The sequence below is a fragment of the Mycteria americana genome, chromosome 3 (genome assembly GCF_035582795.1).
Source record: "Mycteria americana isolate JAX WOST 10 ecotype Jacksonville Zoo and Gardens chromosome 3, USCA_MyAme_1.0, whole genome shotgun sequence".
NCBI lineage: Eukaryota > Metazoa > Chordata > Aves > Ciconiiformes > Ciconiidae > Mycteria > Mycteria americana.
Genome location: NC_134367.1, coordinates 116,697,107 through 116,723,605, shown reverse-complemented (window position 1 = coordinate 116,723,605; position 26,499 = coordinate 116,697,107). Strand labels below are relative to the sequence as shown.

The window sequence follows — 26,499 nt, the reverse complement described above, 5'->3', positions numbered from 1 at the left end:
CCAGTTTTGCTACAGGCACCCCTTTTTTTTTTTTTTTTTGTAAAGTGCGGGGTAAAAATGCTAATTTTTGCTTTATCTACTCAGAGGCTTTCAGCGTGACCCCAAAATTGCCTGTGGCTAACACCCCCCATTCCCCGCTCTCATAGCACTGCTGCTGGAAGGCACCATCTGGAAGTCACGGGCTCAGCCCCGGCTGGCAGGAGAGGAAGAGACCCCATGGCTCTCAGTGGGCTCCTCACAACGTCCTGATGCTGGACCCCCCTCACCCTGGTTCCCCTCATTTTAACCTGCCATGTCCTTGGCTCTGCTGGCACAGCTCACGTTGCCCGGGGTCCCCCTGCAGGGACTTGTACAGCCCCGGGTGTGCGAGAGGACATCCTCGGGGACAGGGATGGGGTCGGGGCTTGTCCGCAGCAGACCTGACCTAACACGAGGGTAACCCTGCTTCAAGCCAAGGCTGGGCTGCGGCCCTCCAATTGCTGTTCCTGTCACTCTTGGCCTACAGGGGTCACCTTGGGGTGGGAGGCCAAAAAAAAGTCAGAAACAGGAAAAGTGAAATTTCAAAATAAGCCTCAAGATGGGGGTGGACGAGGAGAAGGGATGAGTTGGGCTTGTCCTGCCCTGGTGCAGGGTTGGTGCTTCCCTCTGCCCAGCCCCGGCGGGGTCTCCAGGCCGGGACGCAGGCCCTGGCGCTCTGCTGGGTGCTGAGGTGGCGGCAGTGCTGCCTGCCCTGCCTGGGACAGGGGTGCTCAGGGCAGGCCCTGGACCGCGGGGTTCACTGGTGTAAGGCGCTGGGCCGGGCGGAGGTAGGCCCCCGGCGGCCTCCCCCGGCCGGCGGCGGGGTGCTGCTTCGGCTCTGCCACCCGAGTTTGCAGCCCTCAGCTGCGGGAGACTCCCCGCAGCGGCTGCGGCAGCACCGGCGCCGAGACCCGGCACAGCTCGGTGCCTGTAATGGCGGCGGGTGGGGCCCACGGGAGGTGCTGCCCCGCTGGCGGCCCCGCCCCCGCGCGTCACGGGGCCCCGCCCCCGGTCTCCATTGGCTGCGGAGCGGCCAGGTTTCCCGCGCGCGCGGTGCGGCGGCATGGCGGGGGAGCGGGCGGCGGAGCTGGTGCGGGAGCTGCACCGCGCCGCCGGCGGGCACCTACCGCCCTTCCGTGTGAGCGGGGCCGGCCGGGACCGGGGGGAGCGGGACAGGCCCCGGTGGCGGCCCGCTCTCACTGACTGGGTCCCGTGTTGCAGGCGGAGGGGCTGCGGCAGACTCTGGAGGAGATGCGGGTGCTGTACGAGCGGAACCAGGCGGACGTGTGAGTGCCGCGCCCGGTCCCGGGGCGGCGCGTCCCGCAGAGTCCGGGCGGTGCCCCCCAGCCGGCCCGCACCTCTGCAGCGTGGTTCCTTCTCCTCCAGGTCCGAAGCGAAGTCGGGACGAACGGACCTGATTTTCCTCGTCCGGTTTCGGCACTGCTGCCTGCTCCGAAACCAGCGCTGCATCCTGGCCTACCTGTGAGTGCGCGGGGGGAGACGGGGGGGTTGCCGCGGCCCGTCGGGGGCGCGGAGCGTCGGTTCATCCCCGCCGGCACAGGGGCGCCGCACCCAAAAGACAAGGTCCCCAGGCGCCGGGTGTTGGGACTCTTGGCCCAGGCGAGTTGTTCCTCTGCGAGGTGCAGTAGCAGGGCAACTGCGGGGCTGTCTCTCTTTGCGTTCATTGCTGGTACCACCAAACGCTAGCACAAAGAGGAGGCCCCGTTTCCTGCTGCTCTTTAAAAGTTTTAATTACTGGATAGGCCAAAAATCGTATCCTTTAAAGGAAGGTGGGTGGAATGACCCAAGTTTTTGCTCTCTGCTTTGAGGGCAGACCGGGGCATCAGTGTTGCTGGGGGATATTGCCAGCATTCGCCTCAGCAAGGATGCTGGTTTTGCCCCTTTTTTCTTTCCCCAGGTACGACCGGTTGTTGCGGATCCGAGCACTAAGGTGGGAGTATGGCAGCGTCCTGCCAAACACCATCCAGTTTCACATGTCAGCTGAGGAAGTAAGTCAGCCTTGTCTTAAACTCTTTCCCTCATTCCCCTCCTTCTGATGGATTATCTATTTAGTAGAGTCAAAATAGGGTAGAATTCTCTTCCCCAGCTATAAACATGACACTTAATGTGCCTTTCTGTAAATACCGATTTGTTTATTCATTGTCTATGGGTACAATCCCAAATGGATACTGAAGGCAGGTCATGCTTGGCACTTTTAAGGATCAGGTGGTCTTCACTAGATCAGACTTGCAGCCAGCCAGCTCTAGACCAATGTACAGAGCTGCTAACATTAGCAGCATGTGTCCTACCCTGAATCCAGATTGCTCTGCCTCTAGGGCAGTTTTTCCCTTTAGAAGAGCTTGTGTTCACTTTTGGCTGGCATGAACACGCTTGCGAACAGTGGGCTGACAGCACAGATAAACTGGAGCTCGCTCATCAGGGACCTATCTTTCAGCATTAGCTGTTTGGCTTTGCCTGAGGGATCGCTGTTAATGTCCACAGGTGGAGTGGTTCAATCGGTACAAAAAGTCTCTGGCTACCTACATGAGGTCAGTAGGAGGAGAGGAGGGACTGGACCTTACACAGGACATAAAACCTCCTAAAAGCCTGTACATCGAAGTAAGTGCAAGATTAGTGGTTTCTGTCTGTGAACAAACATTTTGCCCCAGTGTCTTTTTTTTTAGAGAATTTCACCCCCATCCCAAGTCAGAAGGTCATTGAGCAAAGCCTTCGAGAACACCAAAGCTTCCACAAGCTTCTACATTTTACTGTTTACACTCTACCTGCCAGCGTTTTACTCCCACTTCTACTGAGGGCTCAAAGTATGTTGAAAGATGGCATTTCTAGTCCACAGGGAATTGGTGTGGTGGGGTGAGTGGTCTGAATCCTAGTGAGAAGGTTTTGCAGCATTTTGCAGAAACTTAACCAACTGTCGGATCAACTAGAAACCTTGTTCCCATGTTAAGAATTGTTAGCTAGTTTTCTTTGTCGTCATTTTAAATGGATTATGACAGACGAGACTATAAATTATTCTACACAATTGATACAGCAAAGCAAGAGCGTGGAAGAAATCAGAGTCAGTAGCTGAAGTGCTCTGTTCTGATGTTCTCTTCGGAAGAACATGTAGTGACGATCAACCTACTCCTTAAGACAGTTTCACTGTTAACAGATTGGCATTTTCTGGAATGTGTGTGGGGAGGTTCTCCTGGAAATGCTGCTGCTGTTCCCCAGACCCTGTCTCTTGTGCTGCTCTTCTTCTTCTAGTCTGTAGAGAGCTGGGCTGGGCTGCTCGCTGGTGCTTCTTGCTCCAGGCAGAGCCAGGAAGAGAACATCAGGTAGAGTCCACAGACTATGGGATTCTGCATTTCCAGGTCTGCTCTACATTGAAGCTCCAGCAGGCGGGTCGGAATGTGTCCATATTTACAGATCTGGGGCATGTGTTGTAAGTCAGCAGTGATGTCTAGTGTTTTCTGTGGGAGATCTGATTTGAGAGCTGCATTTCCACTTTGCAGGTGCGGTGTTTAAGAGACTATGGAGAATTTGAGATCGATGATGGTACCACCATCCTGTTGAAGAAGAATAGCCAGGTACCTGTGACAAGAGAGCGTAGTCTGTTCTCATCCTTCCCTTTCACTCCCATGACATCCCCCTGCTTATCCCAGCTTTGCAGCATGTCACAGTTCCTGCACACACGGCTCCTTGCACATGCTGCAAGCTGTGTGGCCCAGGACTGTGGTTCAGCTCTGCCTGATCTGGTACCATGATGCAGTGGGCATACAGCACAACGAACAGCTGGTTGTGTGCAGCAACAAATTCAGTCTGCCTGGAATTCAGTGAAAGTTTGTCTCTGTTTCTGTGCAGCACTTTTTACCCCGCTGGAAATGCGAGCAGTTAATCAGACAAGGAGTCCTTGAACATATTCTGTCATAAGTGTGCAGGACAGAAGGAACAACATTGTTTGGCGGCCTGCCCACAATGGGGACTGAACTCTGGTGTGTGCAGGACTTCAGACACTTCAGCATTTCTGCAGTGGGCACCCTACCACTCCTCTTAATGGCCTTTCATACCTGACATGAAGATCAACCTCAAGTTTATAAAGTATGCAAACCACATCGGCCAGCTCTTCGTGACCAAAGGGTGCATACTGCTAATGTAGCGATCCTGGGAATCCACCATAGTGGCGGATGGCATTGGGGGGCAGGAAGAGGGGGTGTTATCGAAGCCCAACAGCTACAAGCAGGCTTTGTGAATGCATTTTTGTTTGGAGCAGTTCTTTGTTCACACTGTGCATGTAGGAGTAAGAGACCACCGAGCTGGGCTCCAGAAGCGCTCTGTGGTTGCAAAATAAAGAACTGCTTCAGCCTTCATTTTAGTGATTTTCAAGAGTTAACATTATGTTTGTTAAAAACTCTGACCTGGCTCTCTAGCCCAACCCATCTTGACCCTGCAGGGTGGTGCTCAGCTGGTTATTTAGGTGTCTCAGTGGAACTGTTCAGATGTGGCTGTGTCACATGAGGCTGCATGAGCTTCTTTCTAGGATTAGACATGAAGCTTTGTCTCCCATCAGAGGCATATAAATGTTGTTTCTGAAGGTGCTGAATGAATGAGCACTGCAGTCTGGGTCATGGGCCTGGCCAAGGTTTCTCCCAGCACGCTTGGGCTGTGCTTCTGTCCCTCTGTGAAGAGTCTCCTTCCTGAGAGCACTGGTCTGGCAGGGCCTAGGGACTGTTTGGAGCAGGGGTAGGAAAGGGAACAGAGGGTTTTAAGGATTCCAGTTAGCATAAAATCAGAGCAAGGTTGAAGAGCTGCTCTCCCCATCTGGTTTTCCTAACAGAGCTGCTCACTCTTAAATAGTGGCTGAGAGATAACACTTCCAAAAACATAAGCCCTAGGTAAGACTACAGGTTTGCCTAGCCTCCATCTCTGACAGGAGCCAAAAAGCAAATACTTAGGGAAGAATACAGGAACAGGATAAATGCCTGGGGCATTACAGCCAGGGGCATTATTGCTCTCCCAGCCCCAGCCAAGGAACCTTCCTGAGCTAGCCCACATGCTCTGTGGGACTTCCCTCCTTGTAATAGCCCAGCTTTCCTCATGGCCCTTGTAATCAGGGCTGGCCCCAAGGCAAAGAAAGGAGTCAGCTGTCATCTACCAGGGCAGAAAAAGCACACCTAGACCACAGATGCCTCCTTAGTCACAGCCTCCAGCCATCTCTTGGCACTGTCCCAGGGCCAGGGAACCCCTCTGCCTTGGCAGGCTGGAACTTAAAGGCACTGGCTGAGTTTTAGCTCACAGCCAATTTACCCCCTTTTGTTCTTGAACCACCAACAGCTTGAGCTATTTTTAAGCCCTCTTCTTTGTATTGACTTTGTCCAGCCTCTGCTTTGCTACCCTCATCCAGTCAGGCTTGCCTAGCCTCTCTTGTCTAGTAGTCTCTATAGCTCCCAAAATCCTAGGATTCCTTTCATAGCTAGTAGCAACCACAGCTCCCATGTAAATACTCTGCTCTGCACAGAGCAAGGCAGGGGCACTGTGACAACAATGCATCCTCCATGCACAGGGTAATGCCCTGGGCAGATCAATATATTTGGTATTTGCTGATGTGAATGCTTGGCTTTGTGGCCTTTTAGACAAGGCTTTATTTTGTGGCCTTATTTTGGCAAGAGCAGTACTCGCTGCCAGTATGTGAAGGCCAACAAGGAAGGCAAGATGATGCAGTTCACTTACCGTGTCTCCTGGTCTCCTTTGAAGAAGTGCAGTGCTGAGTAGGGGTCACCAACCCTGCCCCAAGCCTTGGAGGCTCAAGTTGAAAGAAGGCTCTTCCCTCAGCCCCTCTGTCCTGCTCACTACAGAGGCAACAATCTGGCAACAGGTTGGTTTGGATCCTAGGCTCAGGCTTTAGGAGGGCCAGAGTCTCCTAGAGCCCAAGAGGAGCTGTAGCGAATAAAAGTTCAGCAACAGTTGGGGGAGACTACTGAAATACAGAGCAGACTGGTGATGGCAGGAGGTGCTGTAATACTGCAAACATTTTAATGCCATAAAACAGCTTTCCTGCTTGGAGTGAGCCAGATGCAGAAACCTGCAAGCCCTCCTGCCCTGGCTTTCCAGACCTAACAGTGTGGCCCCAACAGCAACCCTCTGCAGAGAAGGGAGCATCCGCACCACCACCAAACACGCTGCCAGAGTGCAGGAAGCTCCTGTGGGATGGCTGCCCTGAGACAGACCTGACTTACAACAGCATGCTCTGCCACTGAGAAAGGCACTAAAGCTAGTGCTTTCAGTAGGAAAATTCAGCTATTCACAGGACCAGTTTCCTTAAAGGACTCTGTCTGGTTTCTCCATTTTCTAATTTCTACCCAAGAAGATCCTGGCAAGACCAGGGAGGACAAGGCTGATTTCCCAACCCAGCCATACCTCCTCTTCCACACCTGACAAACCCCAGCCAGGACCAGGGCCAGGGCTGCCACAGTGGGTGTCCCATCACCCACTCAGAGATGCTGGCATGATTTTTCCGATGAGCTGCTTCAGAGCTGAGGCTTGCTCCTCCAACAGCTGGTTCTTCTCCCTAGTGCTCTTCTGCTTCAGCTCAGCCACCTGCAGGGCCATTGCAAACCCCCTGTTCTTCCCACGGAGGTCTTCAATCTGCAGTTTGTTCCTGGAGATTTGGGCCTACAGCAGGGACAGGAGGCTTAAGGTTCAGCATCCCCATGGAGGGGTCCCAGCCAGGCAGGGACACACAGCACTAACCCCTCTTGCACTTACCTGGGCATCTTTGAGCTGAGCTGCCCTCTCTGCCAGCACAGCTTCAGCACTCCTCAGATTGTGCTCCAGCCCCTCTGCCTGCTCCACAGCTGCCTGCAGCAGATGCTCGTGTTCCTCCTGCAGGCCACAAAGCCTAACGTTGGGTTGTCCCAGCACTCACCTGGCCCCTGGCAATCCTGGACCATGCACTTCCCCAGGACCCCGCTCACAGACCTTCACACTCCCTGAAGGAGAGCAGCGGGGGGATCAGCAGAGGTGGTGCACGGTGCAAAGAGCAGTGGGACAAGTGTCTAGAGCAGTACAACCTTCCCTAGGTCAGCACCAACTGGTTTTAAGACAAGGCACAGATTTCCTAGCAATGTTTTCTATAAAAACAAGCCAACGGCCTCCCCTCTCTCAGCTGTGTCCAGAAAAGCCTAGGGAGAGACATAGCTTCCTTGGATGCAGTTTTTGTGTCTGCTCATTTTAATTCCTTAGGTTATAGTTCGCTCCATCTTGGCCCAGGTTAGTTCAATTGAATCACAGTGTCCTGAAACAAAGGACAAACTCACAAAAACCTAACACCTTATTGCCCAGTGCCCTAGAGATAAAACCACCCTGCTCTGTGCAGGATACATCTCCACTTAGAGGGCTCAAACTTTCTTTCCATAGCTTGAGCCAACACAGCGTCTCCCTGGATAACTCCTGCTCCTCTAGGCACAAGGCATCTGGTCTGGGGTAGGTGGATTAGAGTGGGGAGGGCTCCTGTTTGAGTGCAGGGTGGTCACTGGGTTCATGAGGAATGAAAATTTGAGCTGAATTTAAAGATCAAGTGCATTTTCCACGTGGGCTCTTGATATATAGCATCTTCCACCCAAACCTCTCGTGGCTTCGACCACAGCTGCCTTCCAGGCTGGCAGTGCTCTCTCCCCTGTACCCTTGACTGAGTTCCTGCAATTCCCCGCTTACCTGGGTCCTGACCAGCTGCCTGCATGTCTGCTCAGTCTGCCGGTGGAGGTTTTCCTGGAGCTGCTGAGCCTTGCACTGTTCCTCTCTCAAGCTAGTTTGCAGCTGCTCAAACTGTTTCTTTGGCACCATGTTGTTCATCTGGGCCTTGGCCTTCTGCAACTGCAGAGCATGCCAACTCTGGGCCAGGCTCAGGCTTGCTTTGGCTTCTAAGAGCTGTAACACAGAAAGGCTGATAGCTGGTTACAGCTTTGTGCCAGCAATGGGACAGGCCCAGGGTGTGCTGCAGGTGAGGGGAGAGGTTAGGAAGCACCCTCAGCCCCCGCCTCAGCTCTCATGCCAGCATGGCCACAGCAGAGCAGCAGGACCATGGGAGTGGTGCTTGCTGGGCAGCCTACAAAGCCAGGGATGGAGAGCACTGAGAGCTGCAGGAGTAGAAACAGGGATCCCTTGCTGAGAGATATGGCTCCCCTTCGTGAGCAGTGAGGAGCAGGAGTTGCTGGAGGGATCCTCTGGGAGGGAGTCCTAGTACCAAGGGCCGCAATGGCAGGAGGCAGAGGAGGCTGCTTACCTGGGTTTGTTCTTAGATACATCCCAGGCAAGCTGGGCATCAATCCCTGCCTGTACTACATGTCCTCTGCTTCCTGCCACCAGCAAAGGGCAAACCTGGTACTGGGAAGCATGTCCGATCCAGCTTTGCCCTAGGGCTACCTAGGGGTGGCTGGAATGAGCAAGCTGTACTCTGGAAAGCCAGTCCCTGAGCCTGTCCCCAGGGCAGAAGGGGGATATTAAGACATTTGGAGGTTTCTCATATCGGCTTTACTCTATCCTAGTGGTCCTTTGTTCCCCTGCTCTGATGACCTTGTTTCCCTCCCCTCAGACATGGCCTGCCTAGCCCCTGTCATCCCTGCCCAGCCCCTACCTGATCCTGCCACTCCTCTAGCTCCTCTGTCAGCAGAGCCACGGGGAACCACACTCCTGTGTAAGCCATCTCCCCTCAGCCTCCATCTCCTCTGCCCAGCCAGCCTGCACAGGACAAGGACAGACGGGACACCACAGGGGCAGCTGCAAGCAAGGACCTGTCCCAAGCTGTACCTGAACTGGCTTCAGACATATCTGAGCAGGAGGGCGAGTCCTTTGTCCCCCACAAAGATGAAGGGACGGTCTTTTCTGCCTGGGGAAGGTGTCCGATACAGCCCCAAGCAGGGCAATACCAACAGGGACTACTCAGCAGCCTGCCACACTGCCACCAACTGAATGACACCCACCTTCTCCTGCAAGGCCTTAAGCTGCTGTCGGAGCAGCTCCGTCTCCATCCAACATGCTGCATGCTGGTGGTGGTGCTCCAGCCTTGCAGCTGTCTCTGCTCCTCGTAGCCACTCGGCCTCTGCAAGCCTCTGGCTCTGCAGCTGGACAGTGCCAGGGCCAGCACTGTGGCTGGCCTTGTGCTCAGTGAATTCATGGCCCAGCTGATGCATCTTGACATTCAGGTGGGAGACCTCCCCCTTGCTCTTCTCACTCTGGAAAAGGTTGAGGGAAAAAATAATTCATACACAGAGGCTTGGGATAGGAATAGAAGCAATAGAGACTTAGCCTGTCCCATGCTGTCCCCACTGGGTTCCCACCCAGGAACACCGCTGTCGCTGCAGGGCCTTGTGGGCACTCAGGACAAGTGCTCTCATTTCACACAATCACAGAATCGTACAGGTTGGAAAAGACCTTTAAGATCATCGAGTCCCACCGTAAAGCTAACACGACCAAGTCCACCACTACACCATGTCCATAAGCACCTCATCCAAACGTCCTTTAAATACCTCCAGGGGCGGTGACTCAACCACTTCCCTGGGCAGCCTGTTCCAATGCTTGATAACCCTTTCAGTGAAGAAAAATTTCCTAATATCCAGTCTAAACCTCCCCTGGCGCAACTTGAAGCCATTTCCTCTCATCCTATCGCTTGTTACCTGGGAGAAGAGACCGACCCCCACCTCTCTACAACCTCCTTTCAGGTAGTTGTAGAGAGTGATAAGGTCTCCCCTGAGCCTCCTTTTCTGCAGGCTAAACAACCCCAGTTCCCTCAGCTGCTCCTCATAAGACTTCTGCTCCAGACCCTTCACCAGCTTCATTGCCCTTCTCTGGACACGCTCCAGCACCTCAATGTCTCTCTTGTAGTGAGGGGCCCAAAACTGAACACAGTATTCGAGGTGCGGCCTCACCAGCGCCGAGTACAGGGGCACAATCACTTCCCTAGTCCTGCTGGCCACGCTATTTTTGATACAAACCAGGATGCCATTGGCTTTCTTGGCCGCCTGGGCACACTGCTGGCTCATATTCAGGCGGCTGTCAACCGACATCCCCAGGTCTTTCTGCCAGGCAGCTTTCCAGCCACTCTTCCCCAAGCCTGTAGTGTTGCATGGGGTTGTTGTGGCCCAAGTGCAGGATCTTGCACTTAGCCTTGTTGAACCTCATACAACTGGCCCCAGCCCATCGATCCAGCCTGTCCAAAGCCGATTTCCCAGCCTGACGAAAGCAGCCCGAATTCAAGTACAGCATTCCTGGGTAAGAAAACCTGCACAGATGATAGCCCTGGAGGTCACTAGGGAAAGCAGGCGGGGCTGACTATACAAATGTGTAACAGAAATATTAAGATTGGTAAGAATACAGTCAAAATGGAAATGTGTCATGTGCACGTGTGAAAGTACCAGATGAAAGAAAAGAGTAAGGGCTACAAGAGCAGCCTGCATTGACACTGAAGGGCACCATCCCCCAGACATTGCTCCTAGGACACCATCCCTGGCAGTAACGCTGAGCAAGGTGCAGTTTCTGGCCCGTGCTCTGACCAGACCACAGCACAGAAAACATGTCAGCAGAAAGCCTGCATCTAACAGCAGGGTGGTGACACACTCCACATCCCATTCCTCTGCCAGCCTCCCAGGAAAATGGGCAACCAACACAGCTTTCCTCCAAAGGAGGAAAAGCAGACAATGGGCAGCAGGTTTGTGGCTGAAGGTTAATGGAAGCTGAAACCAGCAAGTGCCAGCAAAGGCCACCCTGCTGCGGCTGACAGCCCCGAAGAGTACAAAAGACACGTCCAAAAAACAGGTTGTGGTTCCCAGTCATGAGGAATCCCAGGAACACGGTGAGGAACTAACAGCCTGCAACCCTCGTCCATGTTGCACACAAGCAATCCTGACCAGGCCTTGTGTGCACACACGTCCAAGGGCTCGTGAGCATGTGGATTTGAGACTGGGAGTGAGCAAAATCTCTGGGAGAAAGAGTGCAAGTAGGTAAAGTCAACCTCATTAGAGATTTTGAAGTAACAGCTTCCCTTCTGTAAGACCTTCACTGGCTTTTGTCACACAAATTTTCCCTACTTGACAAGCTATAAAATGAAGCTGGTTCTTCAAAGCAAGACTGGATTGGAATGTTTGAAACAAACATTCCCATTCTCCTCTATGCAGTTTTCGTCCTCCTAAATCCTTCAGCCAAGAGCCTGTCAGTTAGTGTTAACAGCTTCTTACCGACAGTGTTAACTCTGCTATTTCAGCCAGCTCCTCCACCTTCTCTCTGCCCAACTCGCTCACATGTTTCCTGTAGGGGAGACGGGTACAATCAGCTTCAGGCCAGAGAGCAGCAAACCACGGCCACCCAAAGAAGGGCCCCATTTCAGGGAACCACACATCTGGTTTTGGCCTGCAACAGGAAGCAAAGCCAGGCCAAAACGGATATGGTCCTGAATTAATTCAGGAGTGGGTCAGGTGTCTCTGCCCAACAGGTGACTCAGCCCAGCCCAGGGGAAACAGCTGGGGACATCCAAAGTCCTGCAACATTGTCAGAGGCCTAAAAATCAGGGGATGAAGAACAGTGGGAGAGCCAGCTTAGCAGACTCTTGGGACCATCCACACTAGAAACATGGCTCTCCTTGGATTTATGGCTCAGTGGGTGACCCCAGTACCTATCTCAAGCTTCCTAAGGCAGCAGCAGGCCACTGGCCAAAAGGTTTGTGTAGTGAAGAAGTCCATCCTTTCCTCCCTCGGCATACTTCAGCCTTCCCCAAACCTGGCTCCGGACCCTGTGCTCTGGCCTGCCCAAGCCTTTGGCTGGCCAAGCCCATCCCAGCACTGGCTGCTTTTGCATGGAGTGAAGGGTGTGAGAGTGCTGGCTTGCTCAGAAACGAGAAAACAAAAGGCAGGCTGAGCCAGCTGAAATCTCATAAATGCACCTGAGTGGCTGTTCCTTTTACAAGTGTTAGCTATCCACACATTTGCCAGCCTCCCACAGCTGGCTCCTCTCTTACTCATCATGTTTGCTGCCCTTCTCCTTTGCTAGCCTCAGCTCTTGCTGGAGTCTCTGAAGTTGACTTTTCAGCAAGCTGTTCTCCTCCAGCAGCCAGCACAGCTCTCCCCTGCAGGGAGAGACAGCAAAGTGAGAAAACCATGCAAAAGCCCACTTTGCTCTTGGCATCCTACGGTGGCTCCCTGCTCTATTCCCATTTGGTTTGCAAGGAGAGCAAGAGCTAAAGCAATCAGAAACCATCATCCAATAACTCACGCAAAACACATGGGGACAATCAAGAGACATTGGTAGAGGAGTAGGTCTTCAAGGGAAGGGAAATAAAGGGGAATAAGAACAAACAGCATCAGACCCTGAATTTGTGTGGCTTCCAGCTGCCTGAAATTATTTTGCAAGCCTACCAAGGAGTGGAAACAAAAAGATTTGGCTCACCGAGACTTCATTACAGGATAACCAGGTGGTGAGCCCAACCCCTCAACTGAGCCATGTCTGGAGAAGTCAGCTTGCTTGTGAGGCCTCTGTGATTTTACAGTGCTGGACACAACAGCTATGACCCCAAATTCAAGGTAGCCTCTCAGCCTCATTATCCTTCCACTTCTACTGGTACTCCCAGTCTCCCATGAGGACATGAATACGGGCACTTGTGGGAAGGAAGCTCAGTCCTGTGTCAAAGAGACAGTCCTATCCAATAGCTACTGCTAAACCCCAGGTCCACACAGGACCCAAATTCCTCAGGAGAGCGCAGGAGAACAGACTGTCCATCCTGGCAGGGAGGACAGCATTGCAGTTTGTGGCACTGCATGTACAAGGCAGAGGAGCTGAGTGGGGAAGTTCTTCCTTTCTTCTCCAAGCAAGCAAGCGAGAGGACTAGTGTATGGGCTGTGTGGCGTTTGCTCCCCCTGCTTGGCAGGACACTCCTCACAGCAGCTGCTTTCTGAGTCAGTTTTACATCAGGATTCACATGCTGTGCTTCCTGTGGCATCTCCAACACCCACGTACAGCTGTACAAAGCAGAGGAGACAAGTGCGTGGTCAGCCACAGCCATGTGAGCACATCCCAGCTCTCTGACCACACTCCCACGGTTAGTAAAAGACATGCGGGGAACAGCAAGACAGAACGTAGCTGCTGTTATAGAGCGTCAAGAGAGAATATAGCTACTGTTAGAGTGCCTTGGACCATCAAGCAGCCTCGTGTTTCACAAGGCATCTGCTTTTCTTGCAGCAGCAGCACTGTTAGTTCTGCAAACTGACTTTGTGCTCAAACCTGCCACTCTCTTGAGCTCTGGGTTCATTTTCCAACCAGTGCACGACATCTTTGAGCTGCATCAGCTCCAGTTTCACCCCGTTCCTTTACCTCTCCAGCTCCATTTTGACAGCGCTGAATGTCATGTTTCCTCCTTTGCTACTGTGCCACTCTGTCGCTCAGGACTTTTTTTACCTCCTCTTGCCCTCCAGATCAAGTCTGTCTATGTCCTGACATGCTGCTGTGTCTGCTGTGTGAAGGCAAACCATTGAACTTTGCTCTCTCTGCCTCCTTCCCAAGCACATCCCCTTGTCTATCAAGATTTCATTTCTCCTTGACAAATGCTTTCAGCTTTGTCTGCAACAGATGTCTGCACTGGTCCATCCATCACACAATTTTTCATTTCTTCTCTGTTCCTTTGGTGTTGACGTTGCAACAGGAGATTTTGGTCTACCTGCTCATCTGAGTCTTGGGGACCTGCTCCTTTCCCCCCAGAGGGCAGCTCTCCAGACACCTTGTCCCTTCCAACACCAGAGCCCTCAGCCCCATGATCTCTGCATTATTCCCATTTCATCCTGGTGCTTTTTTTCGCTTTTTCTTCTCAACAATGAGCATCTCACACATCTTGACTTGTTCCTCATTAGCCTTCTCTTCCAACTTTAGCTGCTTCTTCTTCCACAGAGACACCATGTCCTTTTCCTTCCACTTCCACTGCTGCCTCTCCTGGGCACGCTGCTCTTGAAGGTCTCCCCTTGGAGCCTTTATCATTGGGAAATCACCTCCTCTCACACCAATGTTGCTGCAACAAAGCCTTACAGCTGTCCTCATGCTGGCATTCACTCCATGACAGCTCTTGATTATGCTCAACCTCTGCATCTTTCCTAAAGATGAAAACCATTTTGCTGACCTGGATTTGATAACACAGCTTGAAAAGCTCAGCCAGCCTCAGAACGTACTTTTGCTGGAGAGGCAATGCAAAGTTTTCTTTAGGTTGCAAAGTCAAGGTAATTACTTAAACGTTACAGAAAGTTCCCACACCATTTTGTGCTTCTCAAAGGCTCATCCATCAGATGTTTTCCAAAAACTCTGAAAGCTCCCCACTACAGCCAGTCCCTCTACCATTCAGCAGAGATGGTGGTAACAGAGCTCAAATGCCTTGTATTCCTGTTATTTGGGTTTGTTCCCCTGGTCTGCCACAGATTTCAGCCAAGTCAGCTCCTTTCTCCCACACCTACCCCATACCTCAGCTCCTCAGCCCTAAAATGGGGATAATGACCTAGCAAAATCCTCCACTTGTGTATTGCCGAAGGGGACTCTGCTCCTGACAAGAGGCAGTGAAGGGAGGCACAGCTGGGAAGAGGCAGGAGGAAAGCCTTGGGGCAGCGGTGGGGTGTGCTGGGAAGCAGGAGGGGACAGGCATGGACAGGCAACAGTTTCCTGTCCAATTCCTCTCCAGTCTCCTCTGCAAGGCCATTCTGGCCCCTGGAGAGGTTGCAGAACTGGCACCACAAGCACAGGAAGGGAAGATGAACAGCCATTTAATGACAGCCTTACTGTCCCACAAGCCAGTCCGTTTTGGCTATATAGAGAAATTTAACCTATTTTTTTGCTGCTTTTAAGACAGCAGGTTGTGATGATCTAGCAAGTAGAGGCAGGTTTGCTGAAGGACCAAGAAAGAGAGAGATAATAAGAAAATATATGGAGGCTCTCTTATTTCTCTCACTGTTTTGAGATACAAACTTTGCTGGGCACTGCCTCTGACACAACCTTGTAGAACACGCAGAGAAACTTAAAGTCTTGAAATAAAAGCACTCACGTAAGGGGAGTTTAGACATCTCACTTCGAACAGCTGCAGCCCTGCAATACTGCCCAGATTTTCTTCCAAATTAAAGCAGCTTTCCAGCCCTGTGAGAACTCAGCCCAACCTACTCTGGTACGAGCAGGAGATGCACCCCTAGTCCCCCACTTAGCCCCAGAAAAAGAATGGTGCCAGACCTCAGGCTCTCCCTGTCCCTGCGCTGTGTCCTCAGCTCTTCTCCCTCCTGATCCAGCTGCTGCCCTGGATGGTAAATGTCTTCGGTGTGCTGTTGTCTCACCCTGGCCTGCTCCATCTCAAACTTCTCCTCCAGCTCTAGGTTCCACACACATTTTTGCTCTTTCAGGCTATCAATTACAGCCCAGTACTTTGCAACTGTTTCTTCCAGGTCTCTTTTCTGGTCTGCCATCTTGCGCATCTCAGCCTTGAAGCTTTCCTCACTGTCCTTTCTCTCTCTCTCAAAGTTTTTCCTCATTAACTCGATTTCCTCCTCGTAATAGTTTATCTGTTGGGAGGAAACAGGATTTGGATATTAGCACCATGCTCCCGAGAGCTCCCCTCTCCCCCAATAGCTCTGACTCAGATCGATCTACTGGACCCTCTCAACAGTTCTGGTTCCTACTGAACTTAGGGCAATAATCAGTCTCACACAGCAGCCTCTAACAAGCAGATATCGGTGGGTCCCAGCTCTTCCCAGCAAGCAATGCAGTTCTCCCCTTTCTCTTTGTTTGCAAGGGACCCCAGAGAGAAGGGAGAGGACAGGGCATCATCCACCCTCACACCCTTCTCCTCACACCCTTCCTCTACCCCGCAGAGTGGTCCCTTGTCCAAGATATGGTGATAAGTAGCTGCTGCTCCCCACAGCTCCCCTGTAAACACTAGAAACTCCAGGATTTGATGAGCACAAAGGCAGAACTGTGAAGCAGGCAGAAGATCTGCAAACAGCTTTGTGCTCCTTGAACTGTTCATCACCTGTGTGGCAGTTTAGGAATTACTCTTGCAGCACTGCAATGGAAACCCAGCAAGCACCCCTGATCTCTCAGTTCAGGAGCAAAAGGAGGAGTGAAGGTGGAAACTGAGGCCTCTCACATGAGCACTCACATGAGTCTAAAGGGTGGGCTGGGCTCACGCTGTCACCTTAGGACAAGCAGGTTAAAAGTGTGCTGCAAGCCCAGGGAGACAGGGCTCTGATACCCGCCCCACACCCTCAGGAGACACCTGGCTGCTTCTCCTCTTGGTCCTGTCGCTGGTTTTACTGCGACAGCAACACTAAGTAGAGTTAATCTCTGGTTCCCCATAAGGAGCAAGACCCACACAAACATTTTGCAAGGTGACAGAGATTTCCACAAAAGCCTTTGCCAGCCAGTGAGGGCTCCAAACCCTCCTACAAGCTAAGATGGGCTGGGGAAGCACATGCAATAACCCCATCACAGAGACAAGGTACCACCCTGCTCCCCAGCCTGAACTCTCTAGCAACCCTCCTGGAGCAGATGCCCCATCAGCCATGCTGTAGCAGGGTGTTTACCAAGCAGTTGTGCCAAGAGGTCAGGTCATCTCCCCCCACGCCCCTCACCTTGGTTTCCAGCTGCACCTTCAGGTCCCGCAGCTGCTCTTGGAGCTGCTCCATTGAGAGCGACGTCTCTGTGCACACAGAAGTGGGAACCAGAGGGCTGGGAGAGTGGCACACTGGCAGAGAGGAGCCCTGTGAGGACAGGCCTACAGGACAGCGCAGGCCTGGCTGTCCTGATCAGGATGGCTGCAGCTTCATTGAGTCAAGTCCATACAACCCCAAAAGATGGAGATCCCCCATCTATCTGGCAACCAGTCCCAGGGCTGCATCACCCCTCTGGGCCAGAAATTCATTCTTAATGCTCAGCCTGAATCTCCCAACCCACAGTTTGGGGCTACTTCTTCTTTATTACATTGTGTTTCCTCAACATCCTCAACAGTGAAAATCTGCCTGTTCACTCCCAGCTGCGTAGTCCACAGGTTACCATCACCAGCTCTCGAGTTGGAAGAGCCTCCTTCCCTCCATCTCCCTCCTCCTCTCACCACCCATCACCCCCTTCTTCCCTCCCATGGCTGCCCAGTGCCAGAACTAGCAGCAGCAGCTCAGGCACAACAAGCTGCCCCACACTCCCATGGAAACTCCAATACGGAAGGAACCTTGTTCTGGTTGGAGAGGCACTGAACCCTCCTGCATTTTACCTCCTGCTGGCAGCCCTCTCTCAGCCCTGCTCTCCCGTAGTTGGAGACGCAGCCTTTCCAGTTCCCTCCGCAGCACTCCATTCTGGTCCCACAGCACCTGAAGCAGAGACTGGTCACAATGCGGCTACAAACCTCCCCATGGCTGTGGGAGGCCAAGCACCCACAGCTCCCAGCAGCCATGTGTACTCAGGGTCTCTTGCAGCATGAAGAGCAGAGCCCACTCGCCAGCACAGTCTGAGAATAAAGCAGGGGGATTTTCTTCTGTCCCAAACAGGCAAAGATGAGAGATTTTAGAAGAGCCAGAGAAGATATACAAGCCCAGATTACTGCGACCACTATTACAAGAACAATCATTAGACACTGTAAAGCACGAAAAGCCACAAGCAACTGCCCCGGCATGCAAAAACACACAATACCAGGGGCTTTTGCAGACACCTTGGAGGGTTGGACCTAAACAAAACCATTGCTAGCAACCAACACACAAGAAACATTGTGATCTCAGTACAATCCCTCACACAGCCCAGAGGTTTGCATTTACATCCTCAAGACACTCCTGTGGGTATCTGGGCTAGCCAACAAGCGCTACTGCATGCAGACAAAGCAACAGCAGGATTTACGGTGAAGCAAGTCCCATAAGGCTCTGGAAAGGAACATTTCTAGGTTGCAGAAGGAATAAAGTGAGGCAAGAAGGTGCTGATCCCATGGGAAGCAGAGCATGAGGCAGGTCCTGCTGTCTGCTTAGCACAGAGACACCCTCAGAGGCCAGCACAGGAGTTTATCTCATCTCAGTGCCAACATTAGCCTGCAGCAAGGAGTCCCACAGCTGAACACCACACTATGAGGCACCACACCAGTGCAACGAGCCACTTCCATGAGGGTGTCTGGAGCTGGGGAACTGCTTGTTTCACTTCACACCCTCCATCCCGTACTGGAAGCAAAAGCGTACAAGGCATCCTGCCTCCCTCTGGAGTGTCCACTTTGAGCAGACATCAAATCATATCCCATATGCCCAGGAAACTGATGGGCTGCACGGGACTATGAACTAAGATATTTCCAAAGATCCCAATTAATAAATATTATTGAGCAGATCTAGACAAATGCAAAACCCAGTTTGTTTAATCTCCATTCTAAGCAGGAGAGCAGAGGAGGAGGGGGGCTGACAGCATTCAACAAGGGTAAAGAACAAACCCGAGCAGGTGCCTTCACAGGGGCAGATGAAGCCTGAAGGCTGAACCTCTCCATCCATTAGCATTCTCATGGACAACTCTGAGGCTGCTCAATGGGAGGAAAAATTGCAGCACTGAGCATCTTCAACCCTCTGGTGCCACCTGGAGCAATGCTGCACTGGATAGTGCTCCAGCAGGTTTGCCTTTAATTACAGGTCCAAGAGGGGCTGTCTGCTGCATCCGTGAAACAGCTTTACTGAAAATGCAGATTTCAGCCCCTTCTGGGGGGATTTGATAAGTCACTGTCTCTACTCAGTGGTATACCCCAGCCACACATAGCACTTGGAAACAAATGAGCAATGCAATAAGCACAGGACTCCAGAGCCAAGGCACAGAGCACACAGCAACTCACAACATGCAAGATACGCAAGCCACTTAAAAACAAGAGAAGGGAAACAGAGGCTGTGCTCATGTCCCAGAGAGCCCAAAGTTCTGGACAGGAGCACAGCACCCTGCAGGAGATACAACACACACAACACCAATGCCTGGACCACACACACACCAGGTACCTGGACAGGCTCACCTTGACTCTCTAGCAGAGTCCAGCAGCAACAAGTTTTGTAGGGGTTATTAAAGTGGGGCAAGAAGGAGGAAGGGAAAAACAAAAAGATAGAAGAATTTAGCTGATAACATGCTTTCCAAAGAAGGAGAATAGCTTTCTCCTTGTGTTCGAGAAGAAATGCATCAGAGCCCAGTGTGGTCTGTCCTTATACAGAGCTACATGGTTCCCAAACAAAATGGCCCATGGCAACAAGGTGGCAGGAAGGAAGGAATTTACAACCCACCCCTACTCCCCCCTGCCAGTATCCCAGCAAGGCAACCAACCCATGGAGGGCTACAGGAGCAAGGAGACAGGCTCCTTTACTGAGGGCACAGCTGTGTCCTGCCTCTGCTGAAGGACTCTGAGCAAGGCAAGAGGGATCCCCCCTCTGCACTCTGATCAGGGCTGCCTCATTCCTCTCCCACAGGCCAAAGTGCCCAACAGATGGGCTGACGAGAGCTGTATTTTCATGACAGCGTTGCTGGAGAGCTGCCCACTCGTACCTGGCACTGCCGCTCATACTCCAGGACAATCTCTGCAAAGCACTCTCTGTGGTTTGGGAGCTCTGGGCTGTGGGCCTCCATCTGGCCAAGCTGCACAAGCACAGGGAAACACTTCTCATCAAGGAAATTATCACCTCTCCAAATGGAGAGGCAAAAGCTCTACTAAATCACTGGAGTCATGGTGCTACACCCATAGATTCAATGGAAGGTGTCCTATTGACACCTGTGGGATGGGTCAGATGCAGAAAGAGGAGGAAAAACATTTTTCTTCATGTGTGAGAGACATCAAACTACAGGCAGGCTAGCTCTCCAAAACTGGCTAAAAAGATCACAGACTCATTTCTTTCCCCAGATCCATTTTACCAGATGCTTCGCTGGAGTGGAAGACACTAAAACTAACCCTTTGCATAAATACTTGTGAAAAAGAAAGCTTTTCTTTTCTGGAAATCCAACTCTAAAGCTCCTACTTGAAGACTGCAGATTTGTAGAATTTTCTACAATTGCAAACTTTCCTCCTCCTTTTTTTTCAAACTTCAAGACGCCTAAATTAAAAGCCAGTATTTTTTCTTTCCAGGTTGTCATTAATGTGCAGGAGAGTTCAAAGAGGGGGAGACACAACAACTGACCCAAAATACACAAAATTTCATAGAAAAGAGTCAATCTTTTGATGAGTTCCTGAAAAGTTCCTATTTAACCACAACAGAGGAAGAAAGGCTACCTTGTCCTTCACAACACAGTTGAGTTCTTTCTGCAGCTCCAACACCAGCTTCTCAGAGGCTGCCAGTTTCTCAGCCATCTCTGTGACCTTGTTTTGCAGCTGTGTGTTCTCCTGCAGACAAAAGGGAGAAGATTTTCTTGATGTTGTGGGTCCTCACATTGCAGGACAGGTTCATCGGCCACAGGCTTTCAGCAGGAAGCTGTAAAACAACTGGCACATGAGCACACCGAACGCAGCACAGCTCACAGGAGACCCTGCTTTGGACAGCACGCTGCTGATACACACCACATGGGCTGGGGTTTGGCTCATCTCTCCAAAAGGACAGATGTAGGAGTGGGTTTTGCAGAATAAGAGCTAGACAGCCCCACAGGCTCACCTCTACCTCTGTTTCACAAAACTATGATTTCCCTCACAGCCAACAAAGGCAGCAAGTCCTGAGCTATCTCCGTCTGTACTTCCACACTGAACAGCACTGGGAAAATCCCAGGCATGCGGACACCATCGTCTCTGCTTTTGACATGGTCCTTGGCACAATTTTAGGCTCAGCCACCAAGTGTTCAGGTGTTACCAAGGGCCAAACCATTCCCAACAGACAACATGGGGGTTTAATAATGTCATGGCAAGGGAACAAGCTCTGTATTTAATTCAATAATATGGATGTGGCTGATGATTTTTCTGCATAAAACTCCTGTCCTTCCCAGCAAGAGCAACACAAAACATCCATCTTTGTCACCACCTCTGCTTTGCCTCCTCTGAAGAAGTGAACATCTTTCACCCAGAGCAGTTTTACTTACCTTCATCATGTGGTTCAGTCTCCCTTGCAGGCTGGCCTCTTTTCCCTGGAGGAACTGTGTATCAGCCTCCAGCTTTGCTTGGTGATTGACTGCTTGCTGCAAAAGCAGCTCTTTTGCCTCTATTTCTGCTTGAATGTCCCTGAGGAAAAAAAAGCAACATGGTTGGGGCACCTGGAGCATGTTCTCAGATAGCCATGAGGTCCACACACCCCCTCTCACCATGCATAAAGCAGGAGATGAGAGCTTGTTTGGAGGGATGCTGGAACCGTCTGGGGGGGGGGGTTTGTCTTCAGGGACTTCTCTGCCACTGACACAATGGCAAAACAAGTGGGAGATTCATAAAGGGAGACTGGGACGGGAGGGAGAGGCTGTGGGCACCCACAGGAAAACCATTTTCCCTGCCCCACCAAAAGGATCTCTCCTACTTCAGCTTGCTCTGGGTGTGCTCGAGAGCGATGTACTGCTCATCCAACTCCCTGCCAAGCTGCAGGCAGCGTCCCTCCACTTTCTCCAAGTCCAGCCTTGCCTTGTCCCTCTCCCTGGCGATGTGCCTCACCTGAATCCTGCAGGCACAGCAAGCAGAGCATTAAGAGACATCTCACACATCCCACAGAAGGGCCCTCCTCACAGGGAGCAGCACCCTTACCTGAGGCACTGTAGTTTGTATCCGCAGGAGGTGATGGCTGCATGCTGAAGCCCGCTCCTAGGGACCATGAGTGTGTTGTCCAAAGCTGCAGGCAGGTCTACCAGGCTCACCTGCTCCTCCGTGCTGCTACTCAGCCTCTGCAAGGACAGCACAGACTGAAATCACTTTCTCCCTCTTCTAACAGTGCCAACAGGACTTCTGTTGTTACACCATCTGACCACCCTCCAGTCTTTCAGAGATCTGCCCCCATCTCACAGATAGGCTTAGATCACATCCACCCCAGATTTTCCCCAGCCCTGGGGTGGCCAAACCATGCCACCCCATCATGAACCTGACTGTAAGAACATCTTCCACCCTAGACAGCTGCTTGCTGAAAGGCCTTGCTGCTCACTTCACCCACCACCACCGGACAAGGCAGCACCAGAGACTTTGAGGATCTCCTCTAAGTTCTTCCAGGGCTCAAAAGGCAATGACAAGTTCAGGCTTGGCAAATCTAGTGCCGTTGCTGATGCTGGAGAAGAGATGTGGGCCCACGCAGCTTGGCCGGAAGGACGGACTGCTTCCCTGCACACTCTCCTCTGACGCTGAGGAAAAAAGCAGCAGAGGTAAGTCAGTGGGGCAAAATTCGCAGAGAAAAACTGACAGCTTTCAATACTGAAAGGAAACTCTAGGGACCCCATCAATATTGGAGAACATTCTAAAAACAACCCCAAGCTGCCAGGAGGGAGATGTCCTGAGCTGACCTTAAGGCAACCACAAGGAGCAGGATGACAGGCACAGACCATGGACTTTGGTCTCCCTACTAACCCATGAAAACTCAGTATCCACAGAAAGACCAATGTGGAAAGTTATATAGCATCAGAGGGTCTTGTGAAAACTGTCACATGGGGACTGCCAGCCTACATTTTGTTTGACCTAGAAGCTAAAATTGAGTTGAGGTCAGCTTCAAAGGTAAATAAGATTCAGCCAAGCTGAACCAAAAACCAGAACCCAGAAACCGGATACAGAACTGGTAACATCTGCAAGAGCACCAATTTCATACCAGGTTTGGAGGAAGCCTATCCTCAGAGAACTGTTACCTCAAAGTCAAAAGACAAAACAACCTGAAACAATTCTTTTTTTCTTTTTTCTTTTTTCTTCTTTTTTGGAGCTGTTTTGCTCAGGATCCTGGATGGAGCTGTCCTGGCTATCAGGGTAATCAGCTATTCAGTTCTACCTTAGTGCATTAAAGCACAGTTACTTCAAAACCATTTGCAAATGCCTTGCCAGTCCTTGGAATTAAAAGCACTAAGGAGAAAGAAGTATTTTACATCAAACAAAGAAAATGTGGATGAAGCTTGCTCCACGCACTAAAAAGGGGACAACCTGAGTCACAAGAGGTGCAGAGATGCCAGCGCTTCTGAAGCCAATGAATTGGGGTGATCTTTCCCCTCTGCTAGGATATGCATCCCTCTCCCTCCCACAAAAAGATGAGGCTTGACAGCCCTCTGTTGTTCTGTACTACCATCTCACTCCACCTGCACAGGGTTTGCTCCTGCTCAGGCAGCTCCCAAGGGAGCCTTCTGGTCACCATGCAGTGGGTGAAGTCCAGACCCAAAAACTGACTCAAAGGGGAAAACTCTCCCCAAGTCACCACCCTCAGATGCCCAACTAATGTCTATTAAATCACCCCCTTGTGAAACGAAACATCTTGGCCTGAATTGTTCTCAGTAGAACCCATTCTTTAGCCTCCTTTTTTGTGGGAAACAGACGGAGAAACCTTTCTAAGTATGACAGCTGGTTTTGTGTCTGGATTCCCTGCAGGACGTTGTAGAAACACCAAATACAAATGAACTGTTCTGTATAGGGAACTGGCAATGACTTATGGTTCCTTATCCAAAGTTAAAGGAAATCACCTCCAAGGAGCTGCAGATCAAGGCCATCAACCAGGATCCTTTTTACAAAGAAATCTTTCTGCCTTTCAGCTCACCGCATGAAGTGCTGACAGTCTCGACTGCTTGAGAGGCGTTGACATACCTTGGAAAAAGGTGGTCATGTGGCTGAACACACCAAACTGCAACTCCTCAAAGCTCACCCTTCCATGTCCATCCTTCTCCAGTTTAGTGAATAGATCTTAGAGATCCTAAAAAATGAGTACAAGAGAAAAGAAACTCACCAGCTCCAGGAACACAGCTCGAAGCATCCAAACAGCTTCTTAAAATAAATCCCATCTTTTTTACAGTGCAAATAGAACACAATTTAAAAACTCTTTTTGAAAATTAACGCTGCTCTATTTTCATCCATGCACAAAGAAACAAACTCCTCTCCACAAAGTCTGAAATCTGAGCCCCAGTAGTGGATGCAGACAGGTATAAAAACCACTTGAATCCTGCTTCAGTTTTGGGAGAGAAGGGGGATTAAGGCCCCATGCCTACTCTGGGACCCTGAGGAGATACAGTCACCCTGTAATTTCATTTTGGAAATGGCAGGCTATTCGCAGAGACACACAGCAAACAGAGAAAATACAATGAGAACAAGCTGCACCAAGGGAAACCTCGACTGGCCACAAGGAAAAAATTCTTCCTCCTGAGTGCACTGCAGCCCTGGGAAGAGAAGCTGTGAGGTGTCCATCCTGGGAGATACTCAAACCTAGACTGGACAAGCCCTGAGCAATTTGGTCTAGCTTGAAAGTCAGCCCTGCTGTCAGGAGGACTAGCCCAGATGCCTCCAGAGTTCCCTTCCCACCTAACCCTGCATTGGTCAGATACTACAGACCAGCTCCTCTCTAAGGGAAGGTGTCCCCAAGGAAATGCAGCCGTGCTGGGGTACACCAGCTCAGGACCAGTGCCTGCGGTCTAGGGAAGGCAAAGCTTACTTTTGACAGTCACTTCCTTTGACTCTACAGATTCATTGCCCAGAACTCACTGTCCATCCCTCTCTCAACATGCCAGCTCCCAGCCTTTCCCTGATCACCTCCTTCCTCAGCTCTTTCAGCCAAACGCTGGCTGAGGAAAGCCTCGCCTCCTACACCTACCTCCTCTGGGAGGGCCCGGACACGAGCCTCAGCCATGTCCAAGGAAGCGCTGGGCACCCACCAGGAGCTGCAGGCTAGGTCAGGGTTCCAGATGAAAACACAGCACACACCAGCCATCCTAAAAACAGCCTCCCCACAACTATTTGTGAATACTGTGAGGACCAAGCCCCCTGTATCTGTATTCATCCCTGTAAGGACAATGGAAAAGCACAGCCAATGTCACTGACACAACAAGGATGATGGGGACCAAGCAGCATGACTCCCCTGTCACAAACTCAATCCAGGCATGTTAGCACCATGCCACCCTCCTACATTCCCCTGCAAATCCAAGAGGATCTGTACCATGTCCTCTCCTGATGGCTTGCCAATACATTACACATAGGGAGAAGGGAGGCCATCATACCTTGTGCCTCCAGCGTCACGTTCACAAGAGCTTTATCACTTTCAGGCTCTTTGTTTGCCTTCAGGCTCTGTAACAAGAAAAATTAGAAAAGAGCATCAGTCACAGTCTGCCCCAGGGCAGGGGTCACACACCCCAAACCTGCTGGCTCCGCTCAAACATGCAGCTCCTGACACATCTGCTCACAACCAGAATGGGAACAACCCATGTGAAGCACTCAGCCTGACTCACTCAGGCACCCTCAGGCACACTGGGATCGGAAATGTTTGTGTTTTTGTAACAATTTCATTTTACCATGTCAAACATTTTAGCTCGGGACTCAGAATAGTGCCCTGCCAAGCCAGAGAGTGCCTTTTCCCACAAAAGTTTAAGGGTTTGTTCAGAGATCACCCGAGTATCCAGGGTACCCATGGTGGGAGGACTATTAAATCTGCCCTCTGTTCAAGGATAAAAAAAACATGGGGAAAAGATAGAAGACACAAATCCTGCTGAAATCCCAGATGGGAATGGAGGATAAGGGGGTGCAGCATGCCCACATCCAAACCCTCTGCCCCAAAAGCAAATCCAGAGATCCAGCTCTGTGAAAACTGGATCCCAGATGCTTGCATGCCATAGACAGAGAAATGGAGAGGGCATCAGCTGATGAAAGGCAGAGCAAAGCATGGGTCCTTCTCCTTTGGTCTCTGTTGAGAACCTCCTGAGCTCAGGTTTGCAAATCAACCCTCATTTTGACACTCGTGAGCTTGCAGAAAAGGTGATATGGTCTGAGAGCCAGCCCATCCTCCCTCTGCAAATTGCCTAGGCTGTTCCTGGGTCTGGACACTAGGCTTTTACATGGGCAAGACAGGCTGTACGTATAGACTTCAGCACTTATGGTTTTCCAAGGGGGACATGTCACCATGCAACCAGAGATCAGGGCCCATCCACCTCATCTTCAAGCAACATGTTAAGCAGGGAACTGAACCCGTGTTCCCCGTGTGTAACCTCCATCTCCCATTTCAAGGTGTTTTAAGAAGGATCTCACACGAGATTTAAGAAGCCTCAAGCTTTAAGAAGCCTCACACAAGGCGAACAGGCCACGCAGGCGGCAGTGACGGTAGCCAGCCCACAGCACACTCTGCAGAGACGCAGCTATCTGCAAGCCGCACGCCGCGCCTCGGCTGGAGGGGTGGCACGGATGCTCCCCCAACACTTGCGCAGGCCCCTGGGCGCCGGGAGGACCGCGCCGTGCCGGCACGGCGCGGTCCCCCCGGCGCCCAGGGGCCTGCGGTGACCAAAGCCCTGGCTGCGCTGGCCCCACCGCCCGCGGCCCTCACTCACCGCGCCGCCGCGCATGCGCACGCCCCGCCCGCTTCCACCCGCGCATCCGCACGCCGC

At 51.6% G+C, this 26,499-nt stretch overlaps 2 protein-coding genes across 11 annotated transcripts; one reads left to right on the top strand and one right to left on the bottom strand.

Moving 5' to 3' along the window:
- Positions 1–1,019: 1,019 nt before the first annotated feature.
- On the top strand, positions 1,020–4,383 carry GINS1 (GINS complex subunit 1). Of its 2 annotated transcripts, XM_075496760.1 has the most exons (7): positions 1,020–1,156; positions 1,240–1,304; positions 1,405–1,500; positions 1,937–2,027; positions 2,521–2,637; positions 3,531–3,605; positions 3,880–4,383. In XM_075496760.1, exons 1-7 carry the CDS (start codon positions 1,082–1,084, stop codon positions 3,946–3,948), a joined length of 588 nt encoding a protein of 195 aa, XP_075352875.1. In that variant the 5' UTR covers positions 1,020–1,081; the 3' UTR covers positions 3,949–4,383. The 2 variants fall into 2 exon arrangements, with proteins under 2 accessions (XP_075352875.1, XP_075352876.1); XM_075496761.1 differs by lacking the exon at positions 2,521–2,637.
- Positions 4,384–4,476: 93 nt separating this feature from the next.
- On the bottom strand, positions 4,477–26,469 carry LOC142407354 (ninein-like protein). 9 transcript variants are annotated; one of them, XM_075496753.1, is made up of 20 exons: positions 26,443–26,469; positions 25,126–25,192; positions 23,726–23,831; positions 22,041–22,293; positions 21,710–21,846; positions 21,489–21,626; positions 21,064–21,202; positions 20,270–20,380; positions 19,552–19,641; positions 17,282–17,378; positions 16,647–16,789; positions 15,253–15,578; positions 12,020–12,127; positions 11,244–11,313; positions 8,994–9,245; positions 7,729–7,941; positions 6,781–6,897; positions 6,507–6,687; positions 5,746–5,952; positions 4,477–4,743 (listed from the first exon to the last, which is right to left on the bottom strand). In XM_075496753.1, the coding sequence occupies exons 5-19, from the start codon at positions 21,775–21,777 to the stop codon at positions 5,936–5,938; spliced, it is 2,070 nt and encodes a 689-aa protein (XP_075352868.1). In that variant the 5' UTR covers positions 21,778–21,846; positions 22,041–22,293; positions 23,726–23,831; positions 25,126–25,192; positions 26,443–26,469; the 3' UTR covers positions 4,477–4,743; positions 5,746–5,935. The 9 variants fall into 9 exon arrangements, with proteins under 9 accessions (XP_075352868.1, XP_075352869.1, XP_075352865.1 ...); XM_075496754.1 differs by having other exon boundaries at positions 22,101–22,293; XM_075496750.1 differs by lacking the exon at positions 22,041–22,293 and having other exon boundaries at positions 16,647–16,759; positions 23,605–23,831.
- Between the last annotated feature and the right edge of the window lie 30 nt (positions 26,470–26,499).